Raw genomic sequence first — 27,319 nt, 5'->3', positions numbered from 1 at the left:
CTGAGCCGAAGGCAGAGGCTTTAACCCACTGAGCCACCCAGGCGCCCAATAAATCTGCTTATTCCACATTTTTTGGTGTCGTCTTTAGGGTTTCCTATATATAGGATTCCGCCTCCTTTAACAGTTATGCACATTTGCATTTTTCTCCATAAAGAGTAAAGTAAGTTACACAGGCTCTAGGAAGAAGCAATGTTCTCTCGGAGGAATCCTCAGTTACCAGCAGCCTGCACCTGCATGCTCCTGGGGGCTGGAACTCCCACAAATCACTGGGCTGAGCTCCGTTAGGGGCGGACCCAAGTTGCATGCTGGGAACAATCTGAAACCGCAGAACGGGGGGTTTCGGAGGCGTTTCCACTTTGGGACTGCATTTCCCAGTTGCCACCACGGGGAGTCAGCGACCACTTCCGGCCATCCCAGGGTCTTCGTCGTCGTGGTGGGGCGAGGCCGTCAGGTCGAGGAAGGAGTTGGGGTCGGCTAGAGAGAGGCCTCTGCTGAGCAGGACCCCAGCCGGAGGGATCCGCCAGTGTGGGTGGGCAGATAGAGGCGCTCAAGATAGGGCGCTGACAGGCACCCGAAGGAGCCTCGCCTGAGCGTGCGCGCGCAGCGAGGAGGGGGCTTGTGCGACCGTGAGAGGCGGACGTGGCGGGGGGGAGGTGTGCTGCGTGAGAGCGCTCCTTGGTACTGAGGTGCTGTGGTGACGGGAGAGGGGGCGTGGGGACACTGAGGGTGCTTTGCTGTGGCTTTGTGCGTGTGTGTGTCACTGGGACCAATGGCCCTCCGCTTCCGCCGTGTTCTCCCCTCCCAGGCTCGTGGCTGCAGCCTACCAATGGCCCGAGTAGGGAGGTCGGATACTGTCCCTAGAATGAAAGTTTCCCCCTGAAAGCCCAGGCCTGGACTTGGGATAGGAGTTTTAAAGCTGCAAGTGCCTGTCTACGTCCCGCACGGGGGCAGCTCCATGTTCAGAACCACCGCATTTTCAGAGTACTGTCCCCAGGAACCAGCTTCCAACTCGGGGACCGATTGGTTTTACTCCTATCCCATTTTGTGCGAAGTAAGGGAGGTGTGACCCTGGAGGGTGCTTTCAAATTTAGTCTGCCGTCCAAGAAAAGCCTGGGGTCACATGCTCGCCTTCTTCCCCAGTCGTACCATTATCCATAAGGACCCCGGGAAGGATGAGAGTAGTATTATTGCTGCACGTCTAAAGTGAAGGGTGAGTTCCTGCTTTGTTTTGCATAAGAAAGGCGTTTTTGTTCTTAGAATATAGAGGTTCCAGTAAATTTTCAGGAAATGTAGGGAGACGTGCAAATTGATACCCCACCATTTGGCCCCCCATTGCCTCTCTCCTCTTCACTTAATATTCACTTGGTAAATAATTTGATATATACCAAAAACAGTTTGGCAAATGTGTTCACATCTTCTTGAGCACTCCGTTTTTCTAAGATGACACGGAAATAAACCTCCAGCGATTAATGCTAAACCTTTATTTTAGACTCTGATTTGGTAAGAAGGAAATTAGTGTTCAGGTAGAGTCACACATTGGATATCTTTTGCTCTGTCGGGGCCTGCTTTTCGAAGCAAGGGAAGAATGGAGATGGTTAGCTGAGTTCAGTCAGTCTGAGGCTTTCAGAAAAGGGAAAGTGCTAGCCCCAGAAGTCGGTAACGGTAAGAGCCAGGATTTTTCCAGGGAGTTCCATCAGTTGAAATTTGTATCATTGGCTACATCTGTTTGAAGTTTGGCAGCTCGAGTTGTGTGTTGGGTGTCCTTTTGTGTGGGCGGTGAGAAGCGATACTGTGTGGTTGAGAGTAGGGGCTGTGGACCCAGAGTATCTGGGTTGGAATATTGGCTCTTTCTGGCTGTCTCAGGTTTGTAATGTTAGATGAGTTAATATGTATAAAGCCCCTTAGAGCAGTGCCAGGCTTACAGTAAGTGCTTGGTAACGTTTTAGCTGTTGTCAGTGTGTGTTTTTGCTCATTTTTCTCAATTTCTGTACAACGGGGGCCTTAGGAATATGTGATCCATGATTGCTGCCTGCATGTTAAGACAAGGAGTGAGATGCTCAGGCGATATAAAAATTCTTGGGGCACCAGTGTGGCTCAGTTGGTTAAGCATCTGACTCCTGATTTCGGCTCAGGTTATGGTCTCAGAGTTGTGGGATCAAGCCCTGTGTGGGGCTCCATGCTGGGCATTGAACCTGCTTAAGATTTTCTTGCTCTCCCTCTGCCCCTCCCTCCCCTTCTGTCTCTCTCTCTCTCAAGAAAAAAAAGAATGAAAGTGCTTAACCTGAGTTGCTGTGATTCCATTTATGGTCTCAGGGGATGACAAATCCCTTGAAATAGTATACGAAAGTGTTATGGTGGATTTGGTGGGGGAAGTGTATAGTTTCATGAGATTATTCGAAGCATGAATGACCTAAAAGGCTTGGACTCATCGGTGTAGATCAGTAGTTCCTAACAGGGGGTGATTTTGCCCTCCGGGAGATATTTAGAGGCAGCTTTGGTTCCCACACTGGAGGCCAGTGATAGTTGGATCAAATAAGTAGAGGACAGAGATGCTACTAACATTCTACAGTGCACAGGAGAGCCCTCCCCACCTTCCTCCCTGCCCCACCCCCGAAACAAAGACTTTTCCTGGTTTAATATGGCATTAATGCTGAGGATGAGAAACCCTGGAGTGCTATTTAAAATGATCTTGTACAAACTGAGTAGTTAAGCAAATCACACTAGACTCGTGATGGAGTATTATGCACTTAGGAAAATTACATTCATAAATAATCATGAAAAGAGAAAACATTTGCTCTCGTGTTAAGCAGTATTCATGTTAGGGACAGTAATACTCAAGAAGATGTATATGAGTCCATTTACTAAGCGAGGGCATTCTGTAAGGATTCTCTCCAAAATGATGTTTTCATCAATTTCTTAAGAAAACCAAGCCTGGTACTGTGTATATGCACATGGATTTTCTTACTCAGTCTGCAGGTGCCACTTACCTGCATTGTGTTCTTTCAGAAAAGAATCTTTTTTTTTAAAGATTTTTTTTAAATTTATTTGACAGATAGAGAGCACAAGTAGGCAGAGAGGCAGGCAGAGAGATAGGGAAGCAGACTCCCTGCTGAGCAGAGAGCCCAGTGTGGTGCTGGATCCCAGGACCCTGAGATCATGACCTGAGCTGAAGGCGGAGACTTAACCCACTGAGCCACCCAGGTGCCCCCAGAAAAGAATCTTGATCATGGAAATTTCTAATTATCTTGGTGAGATACAGGTAAAGGAGGTTAGAACTGGTTGCTGTTACTTGTTATAGTCACATTGATTTGTCGACTCTCAGGACAAGCTTGGTTCTTTAATGATTGAAAGTACCTACTTCCTGATAGCTCTGTTTTTGTTTTTATGGTTTAATTTGGAAGTAGCTTTACTGTGGGGCTTTGTTTGTTTGTTTTGGGTTTTGTTTGTTTGTTTTAAAGAGACAGCTTGAGCAGGGGGAGGGAGGGGCAGAGAGAGAGAGAAAAATCTTAGGCTTCATGCTCAGTGTGGAGCCGCATTCAGGGCTCAATCTCACAACTCTGAGATCATGACTTAAGCCATAATCAAGAGTTGGATACTTAATTGACTGAGCCACCCACACGCCCCTTTATTGTCTATTTTTGATGATGGGATAGTGCAAAACTTATTTTTAAGGAACTTAAGAAGAAAGTTAAAATTACAATACCACCCTCTAGAGGTAGTCATTATCTATGCCTTTGTTTATATTTTTCCAATTATTTTTTTGTGTGAATACGAGCGTTTTGTTTCCATAGAATAGAATCAGAATCAGTTCAAAAAACAAATCAAGCCATTGTTTTCATTCATTTCTGGGCCTATGAGAGAGGGCAAAATACCATTGCTTTTCTCTGAGGCTTCTGGCCTGGAAGCCTCCTTTTCTCCTTGTCTTTATGAGGACCCTCTTTGCTAATGTGATTCTTTAAGAATTGCCTTCTCCAGGGTAAGCCCTGAATATTTTTGGTTAGCATTCTAAAAAAGAATAGGCCTTACACTGTATTTTGTTGTATGACTTACTCAAGGGAAAGGGAAACCGTGGAGTTAAGTTTCTTTAACAAATGTAATCTTGGGGCGCCTGGGTGGCTCAGTGGATTAAAGCCTCCGCCTTCGGCTCGGGTCATGATCCCAGGATCCTGGGATCGAGCCCCACATCGGGCTCTCTGCTCAGCGGGGAGCCTGCTTCCTCCTCTCTCTCTGCCTGCTTCTCTGCCTACCTGTGATCTCTGTCAAATAAATAAATAAAATGTTAAAAAAAACAAAAACAAAAACATGTAATCTTTATCCTCAGTTGATACATGTGTCATTATGCATTTCCATTGAATTCTCTTAGTATTCTTTTAGGTTTCTTATTTCTCCAGCACAGAAGGTGAAGTCTGAACAAGAATAACTAGAGCAGAGGATGACAGAGTCCAATCAGAAGAAGTCATCTCGTGTACTTTGAGCGTTTACAGGAAAGACACCTCTTTTGGGCTATAGCGTCACCATGCTTTGACCAAATTAAAAGCCCATGGAATTTCTATAGAGTTAAAGAAACTGTTGGAAAATTTGTACTTTACTTAGAAATTCTAAATCTGTTAAATGCAAAATGATTAATAGTAGAAGAGGATACAGTGGCTGTGTGGGGAATATCGTAGCCGAAATAATAGTTTTATTATTATTTAAACTTTAAAAAAAAAGATTTTGTTTATTTATTTGACAGAGAGAGACACAGCAAAAGAGGGAACACAAGCAGGGAGATTGGGAAAAGGAGAAGCAGGCCTCCTGCTGAGCGGGGATCCTGATGCGAGGCTTGATCCCTCTGCTTGGCCAGGAGCCTGCTTCCTCCTCTCTGCCTGCCTCTCTGCCTACTTGTGATCTCTATCTGTCAAAAGAATAAATAAAATCTTAAAAAAAAAAAAAAAGAATTGGGAAATAGGGGCGCCTGGGTGGCTTAATGGGTTAAAGCCTTTGCCTTTGGCTCAGGTCATGATCCCAGGGTTCTGGGATCGAGCCCCGCATTGGGCTCTCTGCTCAGCAGGGAGTCTGCTCTCCCCCACCCCACCCCGTCTCTCTGCCTGCTTCTCTGCCTACTTGTGATCTCCATCTGTCAAATAAATAAAATCCTTAAAAAAAAAAAAAAAGAATTGGGAAATAAAGGAAACAAACCTGTTAAGTAAAAACAAGAGTTTATTAGAATATCCCGAGTTTTTCCAAGTTCATAGGGAATTTGTTTAAGTAAAAGTTTGTCTTTCGTCTGACTTAGAGAACAGCTTCCTCATAGGAAAAAATACATATAAGTGTACACATACATATATGTATGTGTTAATGAATATAACTATACATTCCAAGTTACCAATGCACCATAGTTACCCTTGTGAAGCACTCTTAAGCAAAAAGTAGAGAATTGGGGCCACAATACAGTGACCAGAACTGTTAAGGTAAAATATATAATTTTCCAGAATTTTTTTCTGTCAATGTCTGTTAGTCTTTACGTATATACACATGTTTTATAGATGTAATCATTCTGCATCCTGTTTTGTGACACGAGTTTTCTGCTGACCATGTATCTTGAGCCTGTAATGACTACTTAGTATTCTGTTATGAGGATGCCCTGCCCTATGTAACCGGCTGGCTTTGGTGGACTTAGCAAGCCAAACTATGCCTGAGTAATTCCATCTACGTCCTCCCCAGTTTTCATGCCTTGCCCCACTTCTCCCAATTCTGAGTTCACAAAGAGGTTCTAATGTGCATGATGCGACCCATTCTCAGCCCTGAAAGGTGGGACGGGGGCGGGGGGAGGATCTGCACAGAGCAGGATGGGGGGCCCAGTTGTAGGCCTAGTCATGCGTCCCAAGATTGGAGGATCCCTCATGCTAAGATATTTCGGAGGACAGCATGTTCCCCGGAGCTGGGGAGAGCTTGATTTCGTCCAGACTCCTCATGTTTGATGCCAGTTTGTATGGGGCATGGGAGGGAAGGGGAGATTGTGTGAAGCAGAGAGGGATAAAAGAGGAATTTTAGGGAGTAGTTGAGACATAAACATGGAAGAAAAAATTGTTGTATTAATATGAGTCACTTAGAGAGCACCAAGGCAAAGCTTGGCTTGAGCCCTTCTTTGTTTTTTCTCTTTCTCTCTAGGAGGGGAAGCATGAGGAAGATGGACCAATTTTGTCATCCTAAAAACATGGCCTATGTAAGTTAATATTTCTTCTTCCGAAATATAATGACTTCACCTTTTTTTTAAGACATTCCCTGCCATGCGGGTACCAGTAGGTCATCCCACAGCACCCAGCAAGTGTGCTGTGCAGCTGCAAGGTGCTTCAGGAACCGGCAGGCACGCTGGGAAGCGGCGTATTGCCCCTGTCCTGCATGGCGGTTCTTCGCCTCCTCTCTCCTCACCCTGCGGTAATTTCCTTCAGTTTCACGGTAATGCATGTGTGTGTGGTTTCAGGGATCTCTGTCATTTGGGGACGTGGCCATCAGCTTCTCCCAAGAGGAGTGGGAGTGTCTGGACCCTGCTCAGAAGGCCTTATACAGGGACGTGATGTTGGAGACCTACAGCAACCTGGTCTCCCTGGGTAAGACTGGCCCCCAGTAGTAGTTCATTCTAAAGATGAGTATTACAATAAAGGGATGCCTTGGTTAAGCGTCTGCCTTCAGCTCAGGTCACGATCCCGGGATCCTGGGATCCAGCCCCGCACTGGGCTCCCGGCTCATTGGGGAGCCTGCTTCTCTCTCCCCCGACCCTGCCCAGTGCCCTTGCTTGCTCTCTCTGTCTCTCTCTCAAATAAATAAATAAAAATCTTTTAACTAATATTACAATAAAATCAGTATTGAACAGTTGTAATTAATAATTTAAATTTTAATAATTAATTTTGTAATTGAAAACAATTAATAATTTAATAAAGTATTAATGTCTCTTCTCTGGAACATCAGCTTGCTTCACTTTGAGTTTCAGGGCCATCTTTTAAGAAATAGCTGAGTTCCTTCTTGTTCCCAGAGGAAATCGTTTGGAATTTGTCAGGTTGAAAACAAGCCTGTCTGTTTTTACAAATTTTGGGTCGCCCGGGTGGCTCAATTTCTTAAGCATCTGATTCTTAGTTTCAGCTCAGGTCATGATCTCAGGGTCATGAGATTGAGCCCTGTGTCGGGCTCCACACTGGGTGAGAAGTGTGCTTGAGATTTTCTTTCTCCTTCTCCCCTGCCCCCTCTAAAAAAATATTACTACAGATTTAACCAGATCTCAACCAAAGGTTTTTGGTTTGGTTTGTTTTGTGGGGGGTTTTTTGTTTGTTTTTTGGGGGTTTTTTTTTGTATATTTAAAAAATTTTTTTCAGGACGCCTCAGTGGCTCAGTCAGTTAAGTGTCTACCTTCAGCTCTGGTCACTTATCCCAGTGTCCTGGGATCGAGCCCTGCATCGGGCTCCACACTGAGCATGAAACCTAAAATTTTTTTTTCTGTCTCTCTGCCCCTTCCTCCCCCTGCTTACACTGTCTCTCTAAAACAAACAAACAGGGTGCCTGGGTGACTCACCAGGTGGGGCCACTGCCTTTGACTCAGGTCATGATCTCAGAGTCCTGGGATGGAGTCCTGCATCGGGCTCTCTCCTCAACAGGGAGCCTGCTTCCCTTTCTTTCTCTCTGTCTGCCTCTCTGCCTACTTGTGATCTCTCTCTAATAAATAAAATCTTAAAAATAAATAAATAAACAATAAAACAAAATCCCACAATAAAGCAACTTCCAAATTAAACCATAAAAACAAAAACAGAGCTATCAGGAAGTGGGTACTTTCAGTCATTAAAAAACTGAGCTTGTCATGAGAGTCGACAAATCAGTGTGACTATAACAAGTAACAGCAACCAGTTCTAACCTCCTTTACCTGTATTTCACCAAGATAATGAGAAATTTCCAGGATCAGGATTCTTTTCTGAAAGAACACAATGCAGGTAAGTGGCACCTGTAGACTGAGTAAGAAAATCCATGTGCATAAGACAGTACCAGGCTTGGGTTTCTTCATTAGGAAACTGATGAGCCTGTTCTCCCTCTGCCTGCTGCTCTCCTTTCTTGTGCTCTCTCTCTCTCTGACAAATAAATAAAATCTTAAAAACAAATAAATTTTTACACCATATGTCATGTCATTTCTCTTTTTGTTTGTTTGTTTTTAAGCAGAAAGTTCCATTTCTAAGCCAGATATGATTACCTTACTGGAGCAGGAGAAAGAGCCCTGGGTGGTTTTGAGGAGAGAAACAAGTGGATGGTACCCAGGTGAGTAGAGGACAAGCCAGCAGAGAGGATCAGGAGGGTCAGAGAGGGGTCATACCCCTGAGATGTGGTTTGGAAAAATGCCTTCAAAGACCCAAGGCCTGTTGGATAAAAATGCCCGAGATCTGAGAAGGAAATAAAGATCACACAGTATGGGCTCTCAGAGGAACTCCATCTTTTGCTAATTATCTCTAAGTTTTGTTCTTTTATTTCCTCTCCTTTTAGTGGAGTGACCTTTTTTTTTTTTAAAGATTTTATTTATTTATTTATTAGAGATCGCACGCACATGAGCAGAGGGAGAGGGAGAACCCCTACCAGACTTCCACACTGAGTGTGGAGCCTGCCGAAGGGCTTGGTCCCACGACCCTGAGACCATGACCTGAGTCAGAAATCAAGAGTCAGACACTTAACTGACTGAGTCACCCAGGCACCACCCCCCACCCTAGTGTAACCTTTTAACATATATTTTGCATCCATCTGCTTTCTAGCTCTGCTTTTGCATTTAAATTTCTAAGATTTATTTATTTATTTATTTATTTATTTGACAGAAAGATCACAAGTAGGCAGAGAGGCAGGGAGAGATAGAGAGAGATTGAGGAGGAAGCAGGCTCCTCCCCACTGAGCAGAGAGCCCAATGCGGGGCTCCATCCCAGGACCCTGGGATCATGACCTGAGCCAAAGGCAGAGGCTTTAACCCCCTGAGCCAACCAGGTGCCCCTGCATTTAAATTCCTATATGTGTTTCTAGGATCTAAAAAATGTTTTCATATATTCAGCAAATATTTATTGAGGGTTCACTCCAAGCCAAGACAGTGCTTGGCACTGTCTGTACAGTGAAATGAGCATGACTGATAGAGTCATGCTCTCATGGACTTCACCTGTTCTTGGCAAGACATGGATCAGTCAAGTAAGCAGATGAGTAAGTCAGTACTGTCGGGAATGGTGCTGTGCAGACAGGTATACAGGAGCAGTGCGGGGAGAATGACAGGGTTGGGTGGTTAGGGGCACGTCTTGAAGTGGGCGTGCTTGCACAGAGTTGTGAAGGAAGGGTTCAGGCCACAAATCTGGGCAGGAGCATTCTAGTCTCAGCAGGACACACAGAGGCCCTGAGCAGGAAATGGTCTCTTTATGCCTGGGAGCAGTAAGCAGTTTCGAGCAAAAGAGACAAAGGGATAGTGGGAAGGGAGGTCTGGGATAAACTAAGTATGACAAGGACACCGAAAACCGTAACACAGAGAATTGCATGATTAAAAGTACCTGCACTTGTAACCACCAGGCCATGAGTCACGATTTGGCCAGCTTTTCTGGAAGCCTGTTGTGGGTTTCTTTGCACTCACAAACTTTCCCCTCCCTGCAGGAAAGGTTTTCTCTAGGGTTTTATTGTCTGAGTGAACACCTCCAGTCTGATTTCATTCTACCTATCATTTTAAAAAGTCTTTTAAGTTTCTTTTAGATTAAAGGTTCCTCTTCGTTTTTTTGAACTGTTTTTTTCTCGATGAAATTAGAGCATTTGTCTTATAGTTTCAGACCACCTGGATTTTGCTGATGGCATCTTGGTGTTATGGAGGAACATGTTCCTCTGTCTCCTGTTTCCTGTAAAATGATAGATGGATCCAGAACCTTATTCAAACTTTTGGGAAACCTTTTTTCCCCTCTAGGTGATGGTGACACTCTTAAGTCCGTTGACATGTGATGTCTGGATTTCTTGTTCTAGTGATATCAGCAGCCACTGACAGGCAGTAACTATGTCCCTTAATTTGTCAGAGGTTGTAAATTGGTGGATATTCGAATTCTGTTTTGTCATTCTGTCATTTTTTCTTTATTATTCTATATTATATTATATTATCTATATTATTCTATATTATTTTCTATATTCTGTCATTTATTCTTTATTATCATTTATAAATTCTGTCATTCTTTATTAGCTGGAATGCATGTGTAAAAAGAAACTTCACCTTATTTACTACGCAGTTACTCAGTTGTACAGATCATATAGAAAATTGAAGATAAATATTCTTTTCCTTTGTTTACTAATTTTCTAAATAACGAGTTGGTTTCTTACATCCTTTCAAAGGTGACCCTTTAGGGGGGCACCTGGGTAACTCAGACGGTTAAGTGGCTGACTCTTCGTTTTGGCTCAGGTCGTGATCTCAGGGTCCTGGGATCAAGCCCCGTGTTAGGCTCCCTGCTCAGTGGTGAGCCTGGTTCTCCCTCTGCCCGCACCCCCAGCTTGTTTTCTCTCTCTCTCTCAAGTAAATGAATAAAATCTTTAAAAAACAAGAAAGAAAACTAGATTCGCCAGTTGTGAACATTTGGCCACCTTTGCTCTATGTATTTATGTATCTAAATGTTTAAAACCTTTTTTGCTGAACCACTTGTAGGTCTAAGTCACTGATGTTTTGACACGTGTTACCTAAACATTTCGCTTTGCATCTTCTAAGAATAGGAAAGGTCCTAATAACCTTTCATTATTCCTAATTAGCTTTATTATCTTAATTAACCTAAATAACATATCATTGTCACACCCAAGAAAATCACCCTATTTCAGGAGTATCATCTGCAGTACAGCTCATAGTTAAATTTCTCCCATTTCTCTTTAAAACTTTCATCTGTTTGGTTTTGTGGGAGTGTGTTTCAATTTAAGATCCAGTTCAAAGTTCATGAATTGATTTATGGATCGGTTTCTTTTTAAAACATTTTTGTTTATGTTTACTTTTTTTTTACTATTAGGTTTTTTTATCCCTTTTTATCTGAAGAGCTTCCATGCCTTAAAATTTATTTTAATTTTAATTTTTTAAAGTTTGGTTTTATCTCTCTTTTTTCTAAGTCCAGGCTTGTTTACTTAAACCATGACATTCTGAATATTTTTCTTTTTTAAAAGATTTTATTTATTTTATTTGACAGAGACACAAGTAGACAGAGAGGCGGGCAGAGAGAGGGGGAGGCAGGCTCCCCGCTGAGCAGAGAGCCCGATGTGGTGCTCAATCCCAGATCCCTGGGATCATGACCTGAGCCAAAGGCAGAGGCTTTAACCCACTGAGCCACCCAGGCACCCCTGATTGGTTCTTTTTAATATTTACTGTTTGTTTTCAAAGGTCTCACTAAGATCATCCACTCTTTACTCAAGTCTAGTGAGTATCTTTATGATCATTACTTTGAATTCTTTATCAGGTACATTGCTTATCTCTGTTTCATTTAGCTCTTTTGCTATGATTCTGTCCTATTCTTTCATTTGGGACATTTTCCTCTGTCTTCTCATTTTATATAACTCTGTTTCTGTGTATTAGGAAAGTCAGTCTCTTGATCTTGAAAATAGTGACCTAGGGGCACTTGGGTGGCTCAGTGGGTTAAGTGTCTGCCTTTGACTCAGGTCATGAATACAGGGTCCTGGGATCAACTCTTGCATCGGGCTTACTGCTCAGCAGGGAGTCTCCTTCTCCCTCTGCTGCTCCCCCTGCTTGTGCTTGCTCTCTCTGTCAAATAAATTGATTGAATCTTAGGAAGGAAGGAAGGAAAGAAAGAAAGAGATGGAGACAGAGAAAGGAAGAAAGAAGGTCCTGTGGTGCCCTGGGCACAGTGAAGTGCCCAGAACAGGCACTTCAGGATGTCTCTTGTGTGGGTTGCCTGTGCTCTGCTGTTGTGCAGAGCCTCTTTTGCCTTCAGCACATTGGTGGCAATGGCTCACTTTGCCTGTTCTGGGCAAGGTTTGGTCTCTGTGCTGTTAAGGGCTCTGTTGGGGGCCACTAGGGGCTTGCAGATAGGTGGTGTCAGCAGTCAGACTCGATGCCTGCTCTCAGCCTGTCTACTGGGACTGTAATTGCACCACCTTGCAAGGCACTCTCTCTGCCTTGCCCCCTGAGAGGGGGCCAAGTTCCCTTGCTCACTTGTAGGCAGGACTGGCAGTCACACTGCCTGCCCTTACACCATCTGCCAGGGCTGAAGTTGCACTGATCAGCAGGGTACTCTGTACTGCTAGTTCTAAGGTTTGGTTGCTGGAACTGTGGGTACACTGGTGTGTGTGCTTATCCTTCCCTGACCACAAAGCAGGAGTCTCTTTGGAGTGGCACTTGTCCCGACTGGGGCTTCTTGGAAGGTGTGTTGGGGCTGGAGCCTCTCTGGAGTGCAGTGGGTTGGATGGGGCAGATCCTCAGGAAAATGCGAAGGTGGGGCATGCAGCGCTAGAAGGGTAGGTGTGTTTGCACCAGTTTCCTAAAGCTTCCAACTATCTAGGCGGTGATTGGGGGTGGGCAGGGAATGGTTCCTGCTGGCTCTTGTTCTTGGGGAAGTTTCCCAAAGATCCGTGTCCCTCTAGCACACATTCTGAGATTAGTAAATAAATGTTCTTCATGTATACCCCAGGTGCTTTTTCAAACTGCTGCTTCTACGTTGTTATCTCAGCAGGTTGTTTATTATAGTGGCTCTAAAAGGATAGGGACTCGAGTTTCCTGTCACCCTCTGGCTCTCCCAGAACCAAACCTGCTGATTTTTAAAGTACCCAGAGTTAAGCCCCACTGGTTTTCAAAACCAAATGTAATGGGACTCATCTTCCCAGTGTGGGTCCCCCATTCCTGGGGTGCCTGGTGTGAAATCTGATCCTCTTCTTTGTGTTTGTGGTGTCCCTCCTGTTTGTGGTTATTCTCACTGGGGGTTTGGTTCCCAACTTCATCTCCACCCCTTCTACCCTTTTTGATGTGGCCTGGTCTATGCTATTACCTGTGGAAAGTCTGTTCTGCCATTCTCAGGTCATTTTCATAGTTGCACTGATGTGGCTGTTATCTTGGTGTGTCTGTGGCAGGAAGTGAGCCCGGGATCCTTCTAATCCACCATCTTTTCAGAACTCTCCCTATATCCTCTATATTTTTGTTGAGATTTTCTATTTTTCCATTTGTTTCAAGAGTATTTGTGTTTGCTTGTTGGAACATTTGTGTAATTATGGTTTTAAAGGCTTTTTAAAATTTTTTAATTTTTTTTTAGATTTTATTTATTTATTTGACAGAGAGAGAGAGAGATCACAAGTAGGCAGAGAGGCAGGCAGAGAAAGGGGGAAGCAGGCTCCCTGCTAAGCAGAGAACCCCATGCGGGGCTCGATCCCAGGACCCTGAGATCATGACCTGAGCTGAAGGCAGAGGCTTAACCCACTGAGCCACTCAGGCGCCCGGTTTTAAAGTCTTTGTTAGGTAATTCAAACACCTGTTAATCTCAGTGTTGGCATCTGTTGATTTTCTTTAACATTGTGATATATTTCGGCAGGCGGTCAACCTGGTTAAGTTTCCAGCTTCAAGTTTCTACCTGTTTTCTGTGGTTTGTTTTCCCATAGTGACATATACGTGACCAGTGGGGCTTAGATGTGCATTTGTTCCCATTTGAAACAAATAATATGAGAGTGGTTCAATTTATCAACTTCAGTAGTTTTGAATGAATGATTATTATGATAAGCCTTTCCCAGTGGCTCATTTTTGCATTATATACCTTTATTCTCAGCCTTACTTCTTTTATCAGTACTTTTCCAATTACTTTACACCTACTGTGTGCTATGAGCTTATTATTCAGTGATGAATTCTATGAGGATTATGTCTCCTCCTGGGCTGATTTAGGACTAAGAAAATACACAGACTGAGAAATGAGCTATTGAATGAGTGAATGTATAATTAAAACATAATTGTGAAGGCAAGGAATGAGACTCTTGAATAGATAATAAAGGAGAGGGATATAATTAGATGGGCCCAGCAGGAAGGCATTTCTTTTGAGTCTTAAAAATGAGACTGTTGTCTCCTTCAAGCAACTCATGCCACAGGATTCTTGTGTGATGGATGAAACAGTCTGACCAAAGCATGAAGGTACTGAAGAAATCACTATAATGTTCGGAGCACTAAAAGAAGGCAGTGGGGTAGGGATAGGGTCCAAAGGATGACAGTGGCTTCATAGGTGGTCTTGTTATCCGTGGTAAGGGTTTTGGATTTTATTATAAGAGTAAAGACAAACCATTCAAAACAGTTTTTAAGTGTGGATCCTTGAACTTTGATCTGCATCAGAATTATCTGATAGAGATGTTAAAAATACAGCATCTTAGGACTTATTCCTAAAAATTCTGATTCTTTGCATCTGAGTTGCTTGAATATCAATACTTTTAACAAGCCTACCAAAGGATTTTGATTAACACCTAAATTTCACAGTTCATCCCTTCCCATATTATGAGCATCACCATTTAACAAAAACTGTCTGCATTTTCGGAGCTCTTCCTAATCCTTTTTCAAATACTCTGGAAGTGTATTTTATATACTTCACTATATATTAAACAATTTTTTTTCTAAGACAATTATATGATCTGTCTGATATGAGAAATTTGAGAGAGAGGGCAGAGGTTTAGGGGGTAGGGAAGGAAAAAATGAAACAAGATGGGATCAGGAGGGAGAAAAACCATCAGAGACTCTTAATCTCACAAAACAAACTGAGGATTGCTGGGTGAGGGGGGGAGGGAGAAGGTAGTTGGGTTATGGACATTGGGGAGGGTGTGTGCTATGGTGAGTGCTGTGAAATGTGTAAGCCTTACGATTCACAGACCTGTACCCCTGGGGCAAATAATACATTTATATGTTAATAAAAATAATAATAAATAATCCAAAAAATTTTTTTCTATATGTATATATATTTTTAGAGTTATATACTCTTCAGTGAGTTTTGTACATGTGTGTACAGGAAGATAAAATGTGTTTCCTTTCTCTTTTTCTTTCAGATTTGGAGTCAAATTATGGAGCTGAGAAGTTACCTTCAGAAAATTATATTTATGAAATAAATTTGCCTAAACTGGGTATAAAACAAATAAGTAAAACTCTTGGCCTCAAGGCCTCCAATTTTAGAAATGACTCAGATAGCAAAAATAGATTTAGGGAACAACAGGGACATCAAGAGGGGTATATCAATCAAAAGATAATAAGCTATGAAAAAATGCATACTTCTACTCATCGTACTTCCCCTATTCACACTACAGATAAGCCATATGAATGTAAGGAGTGTGGAAAGTACTTTAGTCGTGGTTCAAATCTTATTCAGCATCAGAGTATCCATACTGGAGAGAAACCCTATGAATGTAAGGAATGTGGGAAGGCCTTTAGACTTCTTGTCCAACTTACTCGACATCAGAAATTTCATACTGGTGAGAAACCCTTTAAATGTAAGGAATGTGGGAAAGCTTTTAGTCTTCCCACCCAGCTCACTCGCCATGAGAATATTCATACAGGCGAGAGGCCATTTGAGTGTAAGGAATGTGGGAAGTCCTTTAATCGTAGCTCAAACCTTGTTCAACATCAGAGTATTCATACAGGTGCAAAACCATATGGATGTAAAGAGTGTGGGAAAGGCTTTAATCGTGGTTCAAATCTTGTTCAGCATCAGAAGATTCATTCTAGTGAGAAATCCTTTGAATGTAAGGAATGTGGGAAGGCCTTTAAATATCATTACCAACTTATTGAACATTGTCGGATTCATACTGGTGAGAAACCCTTCGAATGTAAAGAATGTGGGAAGGCCTTCAGTCTTCTGATAGACCTTGCACGACATCAGAACACTCATACTGGCGAGAAACCATTTAAATGTAAGGAATGTGGCAAGGCCTTCAGTCGTGGCTCAAATCTCATTCAACATCAGAGTATTCATACTGGTGAGAAACCATATGGGTGTAAGGAATGTGGAAAGGCTTTTAGACTTCACCTACAGCTTTCTCGACATCAGAAAGCTCATACTGGTGAGAAACCCTTTGAATGTAAGGAATGCGGGACAGCCTTCCAGTATCAGTACCAGCTTAGTGAGCATCAGCGAATTCATACAGGTATGAAACCATATGAATGTAAAGAATGTGGGAAATTGTTTCGTCGTGGTTCAAACCTTATTCAACATCAGAGTGTTCATACTGGAAAGAAACCTTTTGAATGTAAAGAATGTGGGAAAGCCTTTAGACTCCATATACAACTTACTCGACATCAGAAATTTCATACTGGTGAGAAGCCCTTTGAATGTAAGAAGTGTGGAAAAGCCTTTAGTCTTCTCACTCAGCTTAATCGCCATGAGAATATTCATACAGGTGAGAAGCCATTTGAGTGTAAGGAATGTGGGAAGTCCTTTAATCGTGTGTCAAACCTTGTTCAACATCAGAGTATTCATGCTGGTGTGAAACCATATGAATGTAAAGAGTGTGGGAAAGGCTTTAATCGTGGTTCAAATCTTATTCAGCATCAGAAAATTCATTCTAGTGAGAAACCCTTTGAATGTAAGGAATGTGGGAAGGCCTTTAGGTATCATTACCGACTTACTGAACATCATAGAATGCATACTGGTGAGAAACCCTTTGAATGTAAGGAATGTGGGAAGGCCTTTAGTCTTCTGACACAGCTTACTCGACATCAGAACATTCATACTGGTGAGAAACCATTTAAATGTAAGGAATGTGGGAAGGCCTTTAGGTATCATTACCGACTTACTGAACATCATAGAATGCATACTGGTGAGAAACCCTTTGAATGTAAGGAATGTGGGAAGGCCTTTAGTCTTCTGACACAGCTTACTCGACATCAGAACATTCATACTGGTGAGAAACCATTTAAATGTAAGGAATGTGGCAAGGCCTTTAATCGTGGCTCAAATCTTGTTCAACATCAGAGTATTCATACTGGGGAGAAACCCTATGGATGTAAAGAATGTGGAAAGGCTTTTAGACTTCACCTACAACTTTCTCGACATCAGAAAACACATACTGGTGAGAAACCCTTTGAATGTAAGGAATGTGGGACAAGCTTCAGACATCAATACCAGCTTAGTGAGCATCAGCAAATTCATACAGGTGTGAAACCCTATGAATGTAAGGAATGTGGAAAGAGCTTTAGTTGTGGTACAGACCTTAGAGTACATCAGAGAACTCACACTGTTGAGAAACCCTTTGAATGTAAGAAATGTGGAAAGGCCTTTCGACATCATTACCAATTTCTTGGACATTACAGAATTCATACTGGTGAGAACCCCTATGAATGTAAGGAATGTGGGAAATGTTTTACTTGTGGTAGTAAACTTAGAGTGCATCAGAGGACCCATACCGGTCGGAAACCATATGAATGTAAGGAGTGTGGGAAGGCATTTAGTCGTAGCTCAAACCTTATTCAGCATGTTAAAATTCATACTGGCGAGAAGCCCTATGAATGTAAGGAATGTGAAAAGGCCTTTAGCAATAATTATGAACTTACTGTGCATCAGAGAATTCATACTGGTGAGAAACCTTATGAATGTAAGGAATATGGGAAAACTTTCAGACTTAGTTCAGTCTTTACTGCCCATCAGAGAATTCATACAGGTATGAAACCCTATGACTGTAAAGAGTGTGGAAAAACCTTTAGTTGTAGCTCAAACCTTATTCAACATGAGAGGATTCATACTGGTGAGAAACCTTATGAATGTAAGGAATGTGGGAAGGCCTTTAGACTTAGGTCAGTTTTTATTGCCCATCAAAGAATTCATACAGGTCTGAAGCCCTATGAATGCAAAGAATGTGGAAAAGCCTTTACTGTGAATGGTCAACTTACTCGACATCAGAAAATTCATAATCGTCAGATGTCCCATGAATATAAGGAATGTGGGAAAACCTTCACTGGATACGAACAACTTATTCAACATCAGAGAGTTCATGGTGGCAAGAAGTCCTATGAATATAAAATGTGGGACAGCCTTTCATCATGGACTGAGATTCACTCAACAACACAGTATTCCTACTGGTGAAAAACTTTGAGTAGGAGTAATGTGGAAAGATTTACAGTCACAGCAAGCACCTTAGTGTTGAGAGGACATTCTGGTGAGAAAGTCTGAATGTAAAGAAATACAGAGTAGCCTTCATGTTCACAGTTTACTAATCAGGAAAGATATTTTCCTAGGTATTTTAATTTCACGCACTTAGAAAAGCCTTCAAACTCAAACTGAAGGAGAACTTGTTGGAACAAACATAAGCTAACATCAATCTGAGGCAGGTGCTTTATCACCACTGCCATTTCACTACCTGCATGACATTAAAAGCCTGTCCTCTTTGTGCATCATTTGTAAATGGCAACAATGGTGAGTGCATACTAGTGCAATTACGGGAATAATTGTGTTATAATACTTACAAAATCCTTACAAGAGTACTTGGCACATGCTTGTGTTCATAAGGAACAGCTTTTATGTTTCATTAGCATCATTGTTGATGACACGAAAATTATATTATTGTGTATAATCTAGAAAAATCTCATCTATTCCTTAATTATTAAGTTTTAAATAAGCACTGTATAAAATTTTATGTTAAGTAAAAATATGAGGATTTTCATTAAGAGTTCATTCCTTAAGTTACATCAAAAAGTTAATATTGAAAAAAAAATTAAATTTGGAAAGAAACCCTATGGATTTAGGGAATGAGATATTGAAAAACCAGCTGTTGAATAGTCAGTTTTTGAAGTGATTTGTCTATAATATGCAGAAAATGTATAACTTATTTCCCTGTCCAGAAGTTAAGATGAATATTAGTGAAAGATCAAAATAAAAGCATCCATTTATATATTCAACTTTATCATGAAAATTGCTGCACATATGAAAAGTTGAAAGAATGAACACCCATATACCCCTATGTAGATTTGTAGTTGTTAACAATTTGACATTTCTTTTTCTGTGTATTTTATGTTGTACCATTGAAAATATGTTTTTGACCTCATACTTTCCCCTTTACTACTTCAGTATGTCTCCCAAACATAAAGACAATCTCATATAGAGCAATAGTACCATAATTACTCTTAAGGAAATTCTCCATAATTCCACAGTATCTATCTTACCAGTTTCTTCACCAGCTTCTAAGATGCCACAGAGGTTCATTTAAGTAGAATGCATTCCAGATTCTGTACTGAATTTTGTTAGCACTCTACTTTTTAGTCCACAACAGTGACTCAAATTTTCTTGGGTATCAGAATCATCTGTGGATCTTAGTAAAAATACAAAGGTCCAGGCCCACTGAACCTCTGTGTTTTTTCTAGCTGTCCAGGGGATTTGGGTATGCAAAATGGTATCTCTATAAGAGAGCCACAGATCTAGAACATCTCCTCTTTTGCAAATATTCTTAAATAATGTTGACTTTTTGAGAAGTCCAGGAAAATTATCTGCCATGTATTTAGATTTTTTGTTTCTGTATAGTGTCATTTAGCCCCCTTCTATTCTTTGTGTTTTCTGTACAAAGGAGATGGGGGTGGGGAGCTTCAGCCACATTCCACAAGTTCAGTCATGTTTGCATTTTAATGGAATTCATTCCTGAATAGTCTATTTCATTTTTTAATTTTCTATTTGCTTCAGAATTTAAGTACATATGATTATAAATTTCCAAAGAGGTGACAGTCTCTCCACAGATCTTTACAATGGAGGTCTAGCGTCATCTGACCCAAATGATCAAACTTAGTTTTACTAACAAAGCAATGACCTGTCCTTACATGCTTTCTGACCTGTCGCAATATGACATATAAATATAACCTACAAAGTATTCTTCCCTTAAAACATGTAATCTGAACCCAATGGAAACTCTAGGCCCAATTTCCTTTGTTTCGTGCATTTTAAAAAATTTGTATTTATTTGACCGATAGAGATCACAAGTAGGCAGAGAGGCAGGCAGAGAGAGAGGAGGAAGCAGGCACCCCACCATGCAGAGAGCCCAATGTGGGGCTTGATCCCAGGACACTGAGATCATGACCTGAGCTGAAGGCAGAGGCTTTAACCCACTGAGCCACCCAGGCTCCCCAGAATAGGGACATTCTAATAGTAAAACTTATTGTTTATCTGAAATCCAAAAATTAAAATACAGATTTGAAGGGATACATGCACCCTGATTTTATAGCATTATCAACAATAGCCAAACTATGGAGAGAACCTAAGTGTGCATTGACTGATGAATGGATAAAGAAGATATGGTGTGTATGTATGTATGTATATATACATATATAGGTATATATGATGAGCACTGGGTGTTGTATGTAAGTAATGAACCACCGAATTCTACTCCAGAAACCAATATTGCACTGTATATTAACTACCTAAAATTTAAATTAAAAAATAATACAAAAAATAAATATTTTAAAAAAGAAATGAAAGAAGTAATATTACCAAGTTTATAGGAGAGTACTATGAACAATTTGTGCCAGCAAACTGGATAGCCTAAATGAAATGGACAAAACGCTAGAAACACAACCTTATAAGACTGAATCATGAAGAAATAGAAAATCTAAATATACTTAGAACTAGAAAGGAGATTGAATCAGCATTCCAGTACTTTCCAACAAAAAAAGCTTGGGATCAAACAGCCTCACTGGTGAATTCTTCCAAATGATTTTAGATCTTAATTCTTTTATTGTACCATAGGCATGTATGTAAGATATGAATTTCCCACTAAAAACATCCTTAACTGCATCCCATACATTTTGATAGGCTTTGTTTTTATTCTCCTTCAGTTCAAAATACTTCCTAATTTCTCGTAATTTTTTTGATTCCTAGAGTATTTAGAAATGTGTTGATTAAAATATTTTTGGATCCCAAATTTCCTTGGTTGTTGATTTCTGATTTATTTCCATTGTAGTCAGAGAACATACTTAGCATGATTTCATTTTTTAAAAAAATTTATTAAGATGCTTTATGGTCTAGGGGCGCCTGGGTGGCTCAGTGGGTTAAAGCCTCTGCCTTCAGCTCAGGTCATGATCCCAGGGTCCTGGGATCGAGTCCCGCATCAGGTTCTCTGCTCAGCAGGGAGCCTGCTTCCTCCTCTCTCTCTATCTGCCTGCCTCTCTGCCTACTTGAAATCTCTGTCTGTCAAATAAATAAATAAAATCTTTAAAAAAAAAAAAGATGCTTTATGGTCTAGCATATTACTTAGCCTGGAGAGAATAATAGGGCATGCTACCTTGAAAAAAGTGTGTATTCTTCTCTTGATAGAGTGTTCAATAAATATCAGCTCAGTCAAATTGTTTGCTAGTATTATTTAAGTTTTCTGTATTCCTGCTGATTTTCTGCTGGATTGTTATATCAATTATTGAGAGTATATTGTTTAACTTTCCAACTTCTATGAATGAATTGTCTATGTCTCCGTTCAATTTTGTCAGTTCTTATTTCGTATAACTGTGGGTTCTGTTGTTAGGGATGTACATATTCATAATTGTTATATTTTCATGAGGAAATTACCCTTTTATTATTAAATGATATCCTTTTTCTCTAATAACTTTTTAAAATCATATTTTATCTGATATTAATGTGACCACCCCTTCTCTCTTCTGGCCAATCTTCATATGACGTGTATTTTTCCTTTTTTTTTCACCCTATTTCTGTCTACTGATATGGTTCAATTTATGTCTGCTATTTTGCTATTTTTCTATATGCATCATTTTTTTTATAACATCTAACTTGTATTTGTTAAGCAACAATGTATTTGGCATCTCCAAGGAAGATCTGGGGTTTATCTTCTTGTTCATGAGTTTGGTATACTGATTAAAATCATTGGATGGTTTTTAAAAATTCTTTTTAAAATTCCAGTCCATATACTAGAGAAGGGGGGAAGAGCAGAGGGGGAGAGAGAGAGAGAGAGACTCTTAAGCAGGGTCCACTCCCAGGATGGAGCCCAACATCAGTGCCTGATCTCACAGCGCTGGGATCACGACCTGAGAGGAAACCAAGAGTCAACCCCCTATTGCACCATCCAGGCATCCTTGTCAGAACTTTTCAAAGTCCCCTGTCCCTGTCTTATTTTCCAGTTCTCCCAACCAGTTTCATAGCCCGAGGCGGATGTGATGCTGATATTCGGAGTGACACCTCTTGCCATTGTTTTTAATAATTTCCTGAGGACAGACCTTTTCCAGAGTTTCAAATCAGGTAAGTCCCCTCTGATGACTTCCAGACCTCACAGTTTCTGTACTTTCTAGTGTTGGTTGAGAACGAATGAGAGTGACCCAAGGTAGGATGTCACAAATTCCACCACTCTTATTGAAGTTCAGTAGTGCTTCTTCAATGTGAATTCAGTTAGTTCATAGAGTTCTAAAATGGTAAAATGTTTTTTTGCTTTTTTTTTTAACCTGAGGGAGATTTACTGAGATCCTTACTGCACCATTTCAAAAGTCCCTTCTGGGGCGCCTGGGTGGCTCAGTGGGTTAAGCCTCTGCCTTCGTTCGGCTCAGGTCAAGATCTCAGGGTCCTGGGATCGAGCCCCGCATGGGGCTCTCTGCTCCGTGGACAGTCTGCTTTCCCCTCTCTCTCTCTCTGTCTGCACTTCTGCCTACTTGTGATCCCTCTCTCTGTCAAGTTAAAAAAAAAAAAAATCTTCAAAAGTCCCTCCTTAGCAGTTTCTCATAGGATTAAACATACACCATATGACTTAGAAATTCCACTCCAAGGTATTTACCCTAAAGAAATGAAAACTTATGTTCACACCAAAACCTGTACAGTAATGTTTGTAGAAGCTCTATTCATAATCCCCAAAACTTGGAAACAAGGGAAGGACAACTCACAGAATGGGAGAAAATATTTGCAAATCATATATCTGATAAAGAATTTATATCTAGGATACAGAAAAAAATGCTTATAATTCAAAAATCAAAATATAAATAAATGCCTTTATTTATATTTTATATATAAATATATATGTATATATTTAAATGTTATATAAATTACACAAATCATATAAATTTATAAATTATACAAATATATGAAAGTATATAAAATATGTAAATATAAATAATTAAAAATTGGCAGAGATTCTGAATGACAATTTCACCAAGGACAATATACAAATGGTCAGAAAGCACTTGGAAAGATGGTCAACATTATTAACCAGCAGGGAAATGCAAATCAAAATCACACTGAGTTACAATTTCATACCCATTAAGGTGACTAGAATTTAAAAAGAGAGATAATAGGAGTGCCTGGGTGGCTCAGTGGGCTAAGCCTCTGCCTTCGGCTCAGGTCATGATCTCAAGGTCCTGGAATGGACCCCGGAATCAGGCTCTCTGCTCAGCGTGGAGCCTGCTTCCCCCCTCTCTCTGCCTGTCTCTCTGCCTACTTGTGATCTCTCTCTCTCTCTCTCTGAAAAATAAATAAATAAAATCTTTAAAAAAGAGAGAGAGAGATAACAGGTGTTGGTGAAGATATAGAGAAATTGGAATTCTCAGACACTGCTGGTGGGAGTGTAAAATGGTGCAGTTACATGGGTTAACAGGCTAGTGGTTCCTTAAATGATTAAACATAGTGTTCCCATATTACCCAGCAATTCCACTTCTGGGTATGTACCCAAGAGAAATAAAAAACATGTTCACACAAAACTTGTAAATGGCGGAGTACCTTTGATGGGTGGGGAGGGCCACTCTGTGCAGCTCTCCACTCACACTGTAGGAAGACGGCTCAAAGACTTCTGATGAGGTGGGCACCCCTTACCTCCAGGGCTCTGCAGAACCCACAGTGCAGTCCTGGAGGCCTGACATGAACAATATACACCCACCAGAGTCTCTACAGTGACCTTTAACATCCAGGGTGGACCTGACTTTCTTTCTTTCTTTTTTTTAAGATTTTATTTTTTTATTTAACAGACAGAGATCACAAGTAGGCAGAGAGGCAGGCAGAGAGAGAGAGGAGGAAGCAGGCTCCCCGCTGAGCAGAGAGCCCGATGCAGGGCTCGATCCCAGGACCCTGGGACCACGACCCGAGCCAAAGGCAGAGGCTTTAACCCACTGAGCCATCCAGGCGCCCCGGACCTGACTTTCAAAACGGAGTTGTCAACAGTGAGACACCAGTGCTTGTGGGTTTCCACGCACAGTGGTGTGGCCCCTGCAGTTCTTTTCTCTCGGGCCAAGGCTAGAGAAGATGGTGCTCGAACAACATGGAAAGGTGGTAATGACCAAGATGGACATTAATGACTACACATTATGAGTATGAGATGTCAGCTGTTCCCCAATGTGCTGGCCATCAAGAAAGGGACATGGGGCACAAGTTTGTAGGTATCAGGGACCGGCTGGAAGGCTTCCTGAAGAAGCTGATCGACTGACAAACAGGGAAGAGTCCTGTTTCCCTTCGTCCCATGAATCCCCATGGTCCCAGGAAAGGACTCTGGTGGAACTCACAGCCCTTCTGTGCCATCTCTTCCTACTTCCTCCCTTTGTCTGACCCCCATGGGCCCATGCTTTGGAGACCAGGCCTCCAGACATCGGGGCCTCTAATATTTTCAACCCAGTTGACTGCCCGGGGTGGTCACCAGAGGAACAGCACTGCTGCTACTCTGAGGACAGCCAACTTCCCACCTTTGTCTTTCCTTCTAGGGCTTGTTGACATTCTCCTAAGATGCCTGGAGAGAGCCCTGGGGCCCACCACAGTGTTACTGTTCCAGCAATAACAGCCTGGTTCTCATCTCCCTGATCCCTTCTGATCTGAACCCAGGTTTCTGGCTCATTTGTTTCCTGTATTTTTCTTTCCTGCTGAGTTTTGTTTTTTTGTTTTGTTTTGTTGGTTTTTTTTTTTTTTGTAAAAAAATGTTTAAGAAAAAAACCCTAACAAGTAAGAATAATATGTAATTATCTCATTTATTTTATAAGTTTATAATAAAACTTTATGTGATTACTACCTCCTGCTGTGAAGAACAGACCTTGGGCTTTGCAATAAAATTATCCCATAGCTGCCTCTGACTCTCCCACCCAAAGAGCCTCTTTGCTTCTTTCCTCCTAGGCACAAGGGCAAAGAATAGCTTGGGATGGGGGAGCCCTGCAAACCCATGACTCTGGAAGCCTGGAGACACTGCCTTCCCTCACCATCAGCTGGTCCTTTGGTTCTCTGAGCAGGAGGCTGAACTGTGAACAAAGCAGACCAATCAAACTGGAGCTCGTATTATCCCTCCCCAAAAGGATAATTAAACTTGTAAATGGATTTTTACAACAGCAATATCCACAATAGCCAAAATGTGGAAGTAAGTTTATGTCCATCAACAGGTGGATAAACAAAATGTGGCTGTTGTGGGATGAATTTGTCTCCCCCAAATTCATATATTGAAGTCCTACCACCGAGTACCACAGAAGGTGATGGCATTTGGAGATTGGGTCTTGAAAGAAGTAATTAAGGTTTAGTGAAGTCATGAAGGTGGGCCCTAGCGCAATGACTAGTGTCTTTATAAAAAGAGATTAGGACACAGGCTTGCCCATACAGAAGGAAGACCACGTGAAGACACAGGGAGAAGAAACAACCCTGCTGACACATTCGTGTTGGACATTGAGCCTGTACAAATACGAGGAAATACCTTTCTGTTGTTGAAGCCACCGCTCTGTGGTACTTCGTCACGGCAGCCCTTGCAATCAAATCCAGTGGATCAAACACAAGGAATGAGGTCGTGATCACACTATAACTGGGATGAACCTTGAGAAACATTCTGCTAAGTGAAAACAAACAAACATAACATAACCCAGTCACAAAAGACCACACACGTTCTATGATCACATTCAGATGAAATTCCAGAATAGGGAAATTCAGAGATGAAAGTAGATTAGTGGTTGCTTATGGCTTCAAGGACTTGAGGGGGGGAGGGTGGGGAGTGGTCTTTTTTAAATCGAGTTGTGCTTATGTGTAAAATTGCTGTTAACATTCCTGAACAAGTTTCCTGTAGGTATATATTTCTTTTTTTTTTTTTTTAAGATTTTATTTATTTATTTGACAGCCAGAGATCACAAGTAGGCAGAGAGGCAGGCAGAGAGAGGAGGAAGCAGGCTCCTGCTGAGCAGAGAGCCCGATGCAGGGCTCGATCCCAGGATCCTGGGATCATGACCTGAGCCGAAGGCAGAGGCTTTAACCCACTGAGCCACCCAGGCGCCCCTATATTTCTAATTCTCTTGCACAGATGCCCAGGAGTGAAATTACTAGATCATCGTATAGATCTGTGTTTAATTTTACAAGAAATGCCAAATTGCTTTATATAGTAGTTGTGCCAGCTTATACTCTCAGAAGCGATACGTGACAGTTTCAGTTTCTCCACAGCCTTGTTAACATTTGACATCGTCTGTCTTTCACATTTTAATCATTCTGGTAGATACTTTGTACTTGCTATTGTGATTACTTTGTGTTTTTCTTGGTGACTTGAGGGCACATCATAATACCGTTTTTTTGTTTGTTTGTTTGTTTGTTTTTGTGGTTTTTTTTTAAGATTTTATTTGTCAGAGAGAGAGAGGGAGAGAGGGACCACAGGCAGACAGAGTGGCAGGCAGAGTCAGGGAGAAGCAGGCTCTCCGCTGAGCAAGGAGCTCCATGTGGGACTCGATCCCAGGACACTGGGATCATGACCTGAGCCGAAGGCAGCTGCTTAACCAACTGAGCCACCCAGGCGTCCCTCAGAATACCGTTTTTTACAAATGGGTAATTCCCAAATGCTTTTAGTCCCTGGCTAGAGGCCAATCAGTTGCTCTTCTTGAGCTGCTGGTTAAGCGCACACCCTAACTACCTCTCTCATTGGTCAGTCACACTCCAGGACACGGTATACCCACCCTAACTGCCCAGCACCAGGTACCAGACAACCAGGGACAGCCCCTCTTCCTCAGAGCCTGCTGAAATTATTCAAAGTGGCAGTCCTAAGCCTGCTTACCTTGCCTCTTTCTTTCTTCCCACAGAAAAAGCAATAAAAGTGCTTGCCCACTGTTCTCTTTTCTCCCGTGGCCTTCTGTGTGACACTGGCACTTTCCCCGAGCAATCCCGCGGGGCATGCTGTGTTCTCCCCTGGGAACTGTGAGTATAACAAATTGTAAAATTCTCCACTTTCTCTCTTTTGATCTGCATCGCCATACCTTACCCAAAGTAATATGGTTTAAACACTCATGATGTGAACTTTTTTTTCTTTGGGGTTTTTTTTTTGGCCATTTGTTATCTTTTGTGAAGTGTCTGTTCCTATCTTTTGCCCATTTTTTGGTTTTGATTTTCATCCTATTAAGTTGTTTGAGTTCTTTAGATATGTTAAAGAGAAGCCCTTTTTGGATGTATGTATTATAAATATTTCATGTTAG

At 41.6% G+C, this 27,319-nt stretch overlaps 1 protein-coding gene across 18 annotated transcripts; it reads left to right on the top strand.

Annotated features, from left to right (window-relative positions):
* Nucleotides 1-322: 322 nt before the first annotated feature.
* Nucleotides 323-22,139, top strand: ZNF780A (zinc finger protein 780A). Of its 18 annotated transcripts, none has more exons than XM_045988608.1 (7): nt 323-469; nt 806-1,051; nt 1,141-1,210; nt 6,151-6,205; nt 6,464-6,590; nt 8,179-8,277; nt 15,007-19,876. In XM_045988608.1, the coding sequence occupies exons 4-7, from the start codon at nt 6,161-6,163 to the stop codon at nt 18,030-18,032; spliced, it is 3,297 nt and encodes a 1,098-aa protein (XP_045844564.1). In that variant the 5' UTR covers nt 323-469; nt 806-1,051; nt 1,141-1,210; nt 6,151-6,160; the 3' UTR covers nt 18,033-19,876. The 18 variants fall into 18 exon arrangements, with proteins under 18 accessions (XP_045844564.1, XP_045844562.1, XP_045844561.1 ...); XM_045988606.1 differs by having other exon boundaries at nt 323-525; XM_045988605.1 differs by having other exon boundaries at nt 323-529.
* The last annotated feature ends 5,180 nt before the right edge of the window (nt 22,140-27,319 follow it).

Source organism: Meles meles, chromosome 19 (genome assembly GCF_922984935.1).
Source record: "Meles meles chromosome 19, mMelMel3.1 paternal haplotype, whole genome shotgun sequence".
Lineage (NCBI taxonomy): Eukaryota > Metazoa > Chordata > Mammalia > Carnivora > Mustelidae > Meles > Meles meles.
This window is presented reverse-complemented; position numbering and strand designations above follow the sequence as displayed.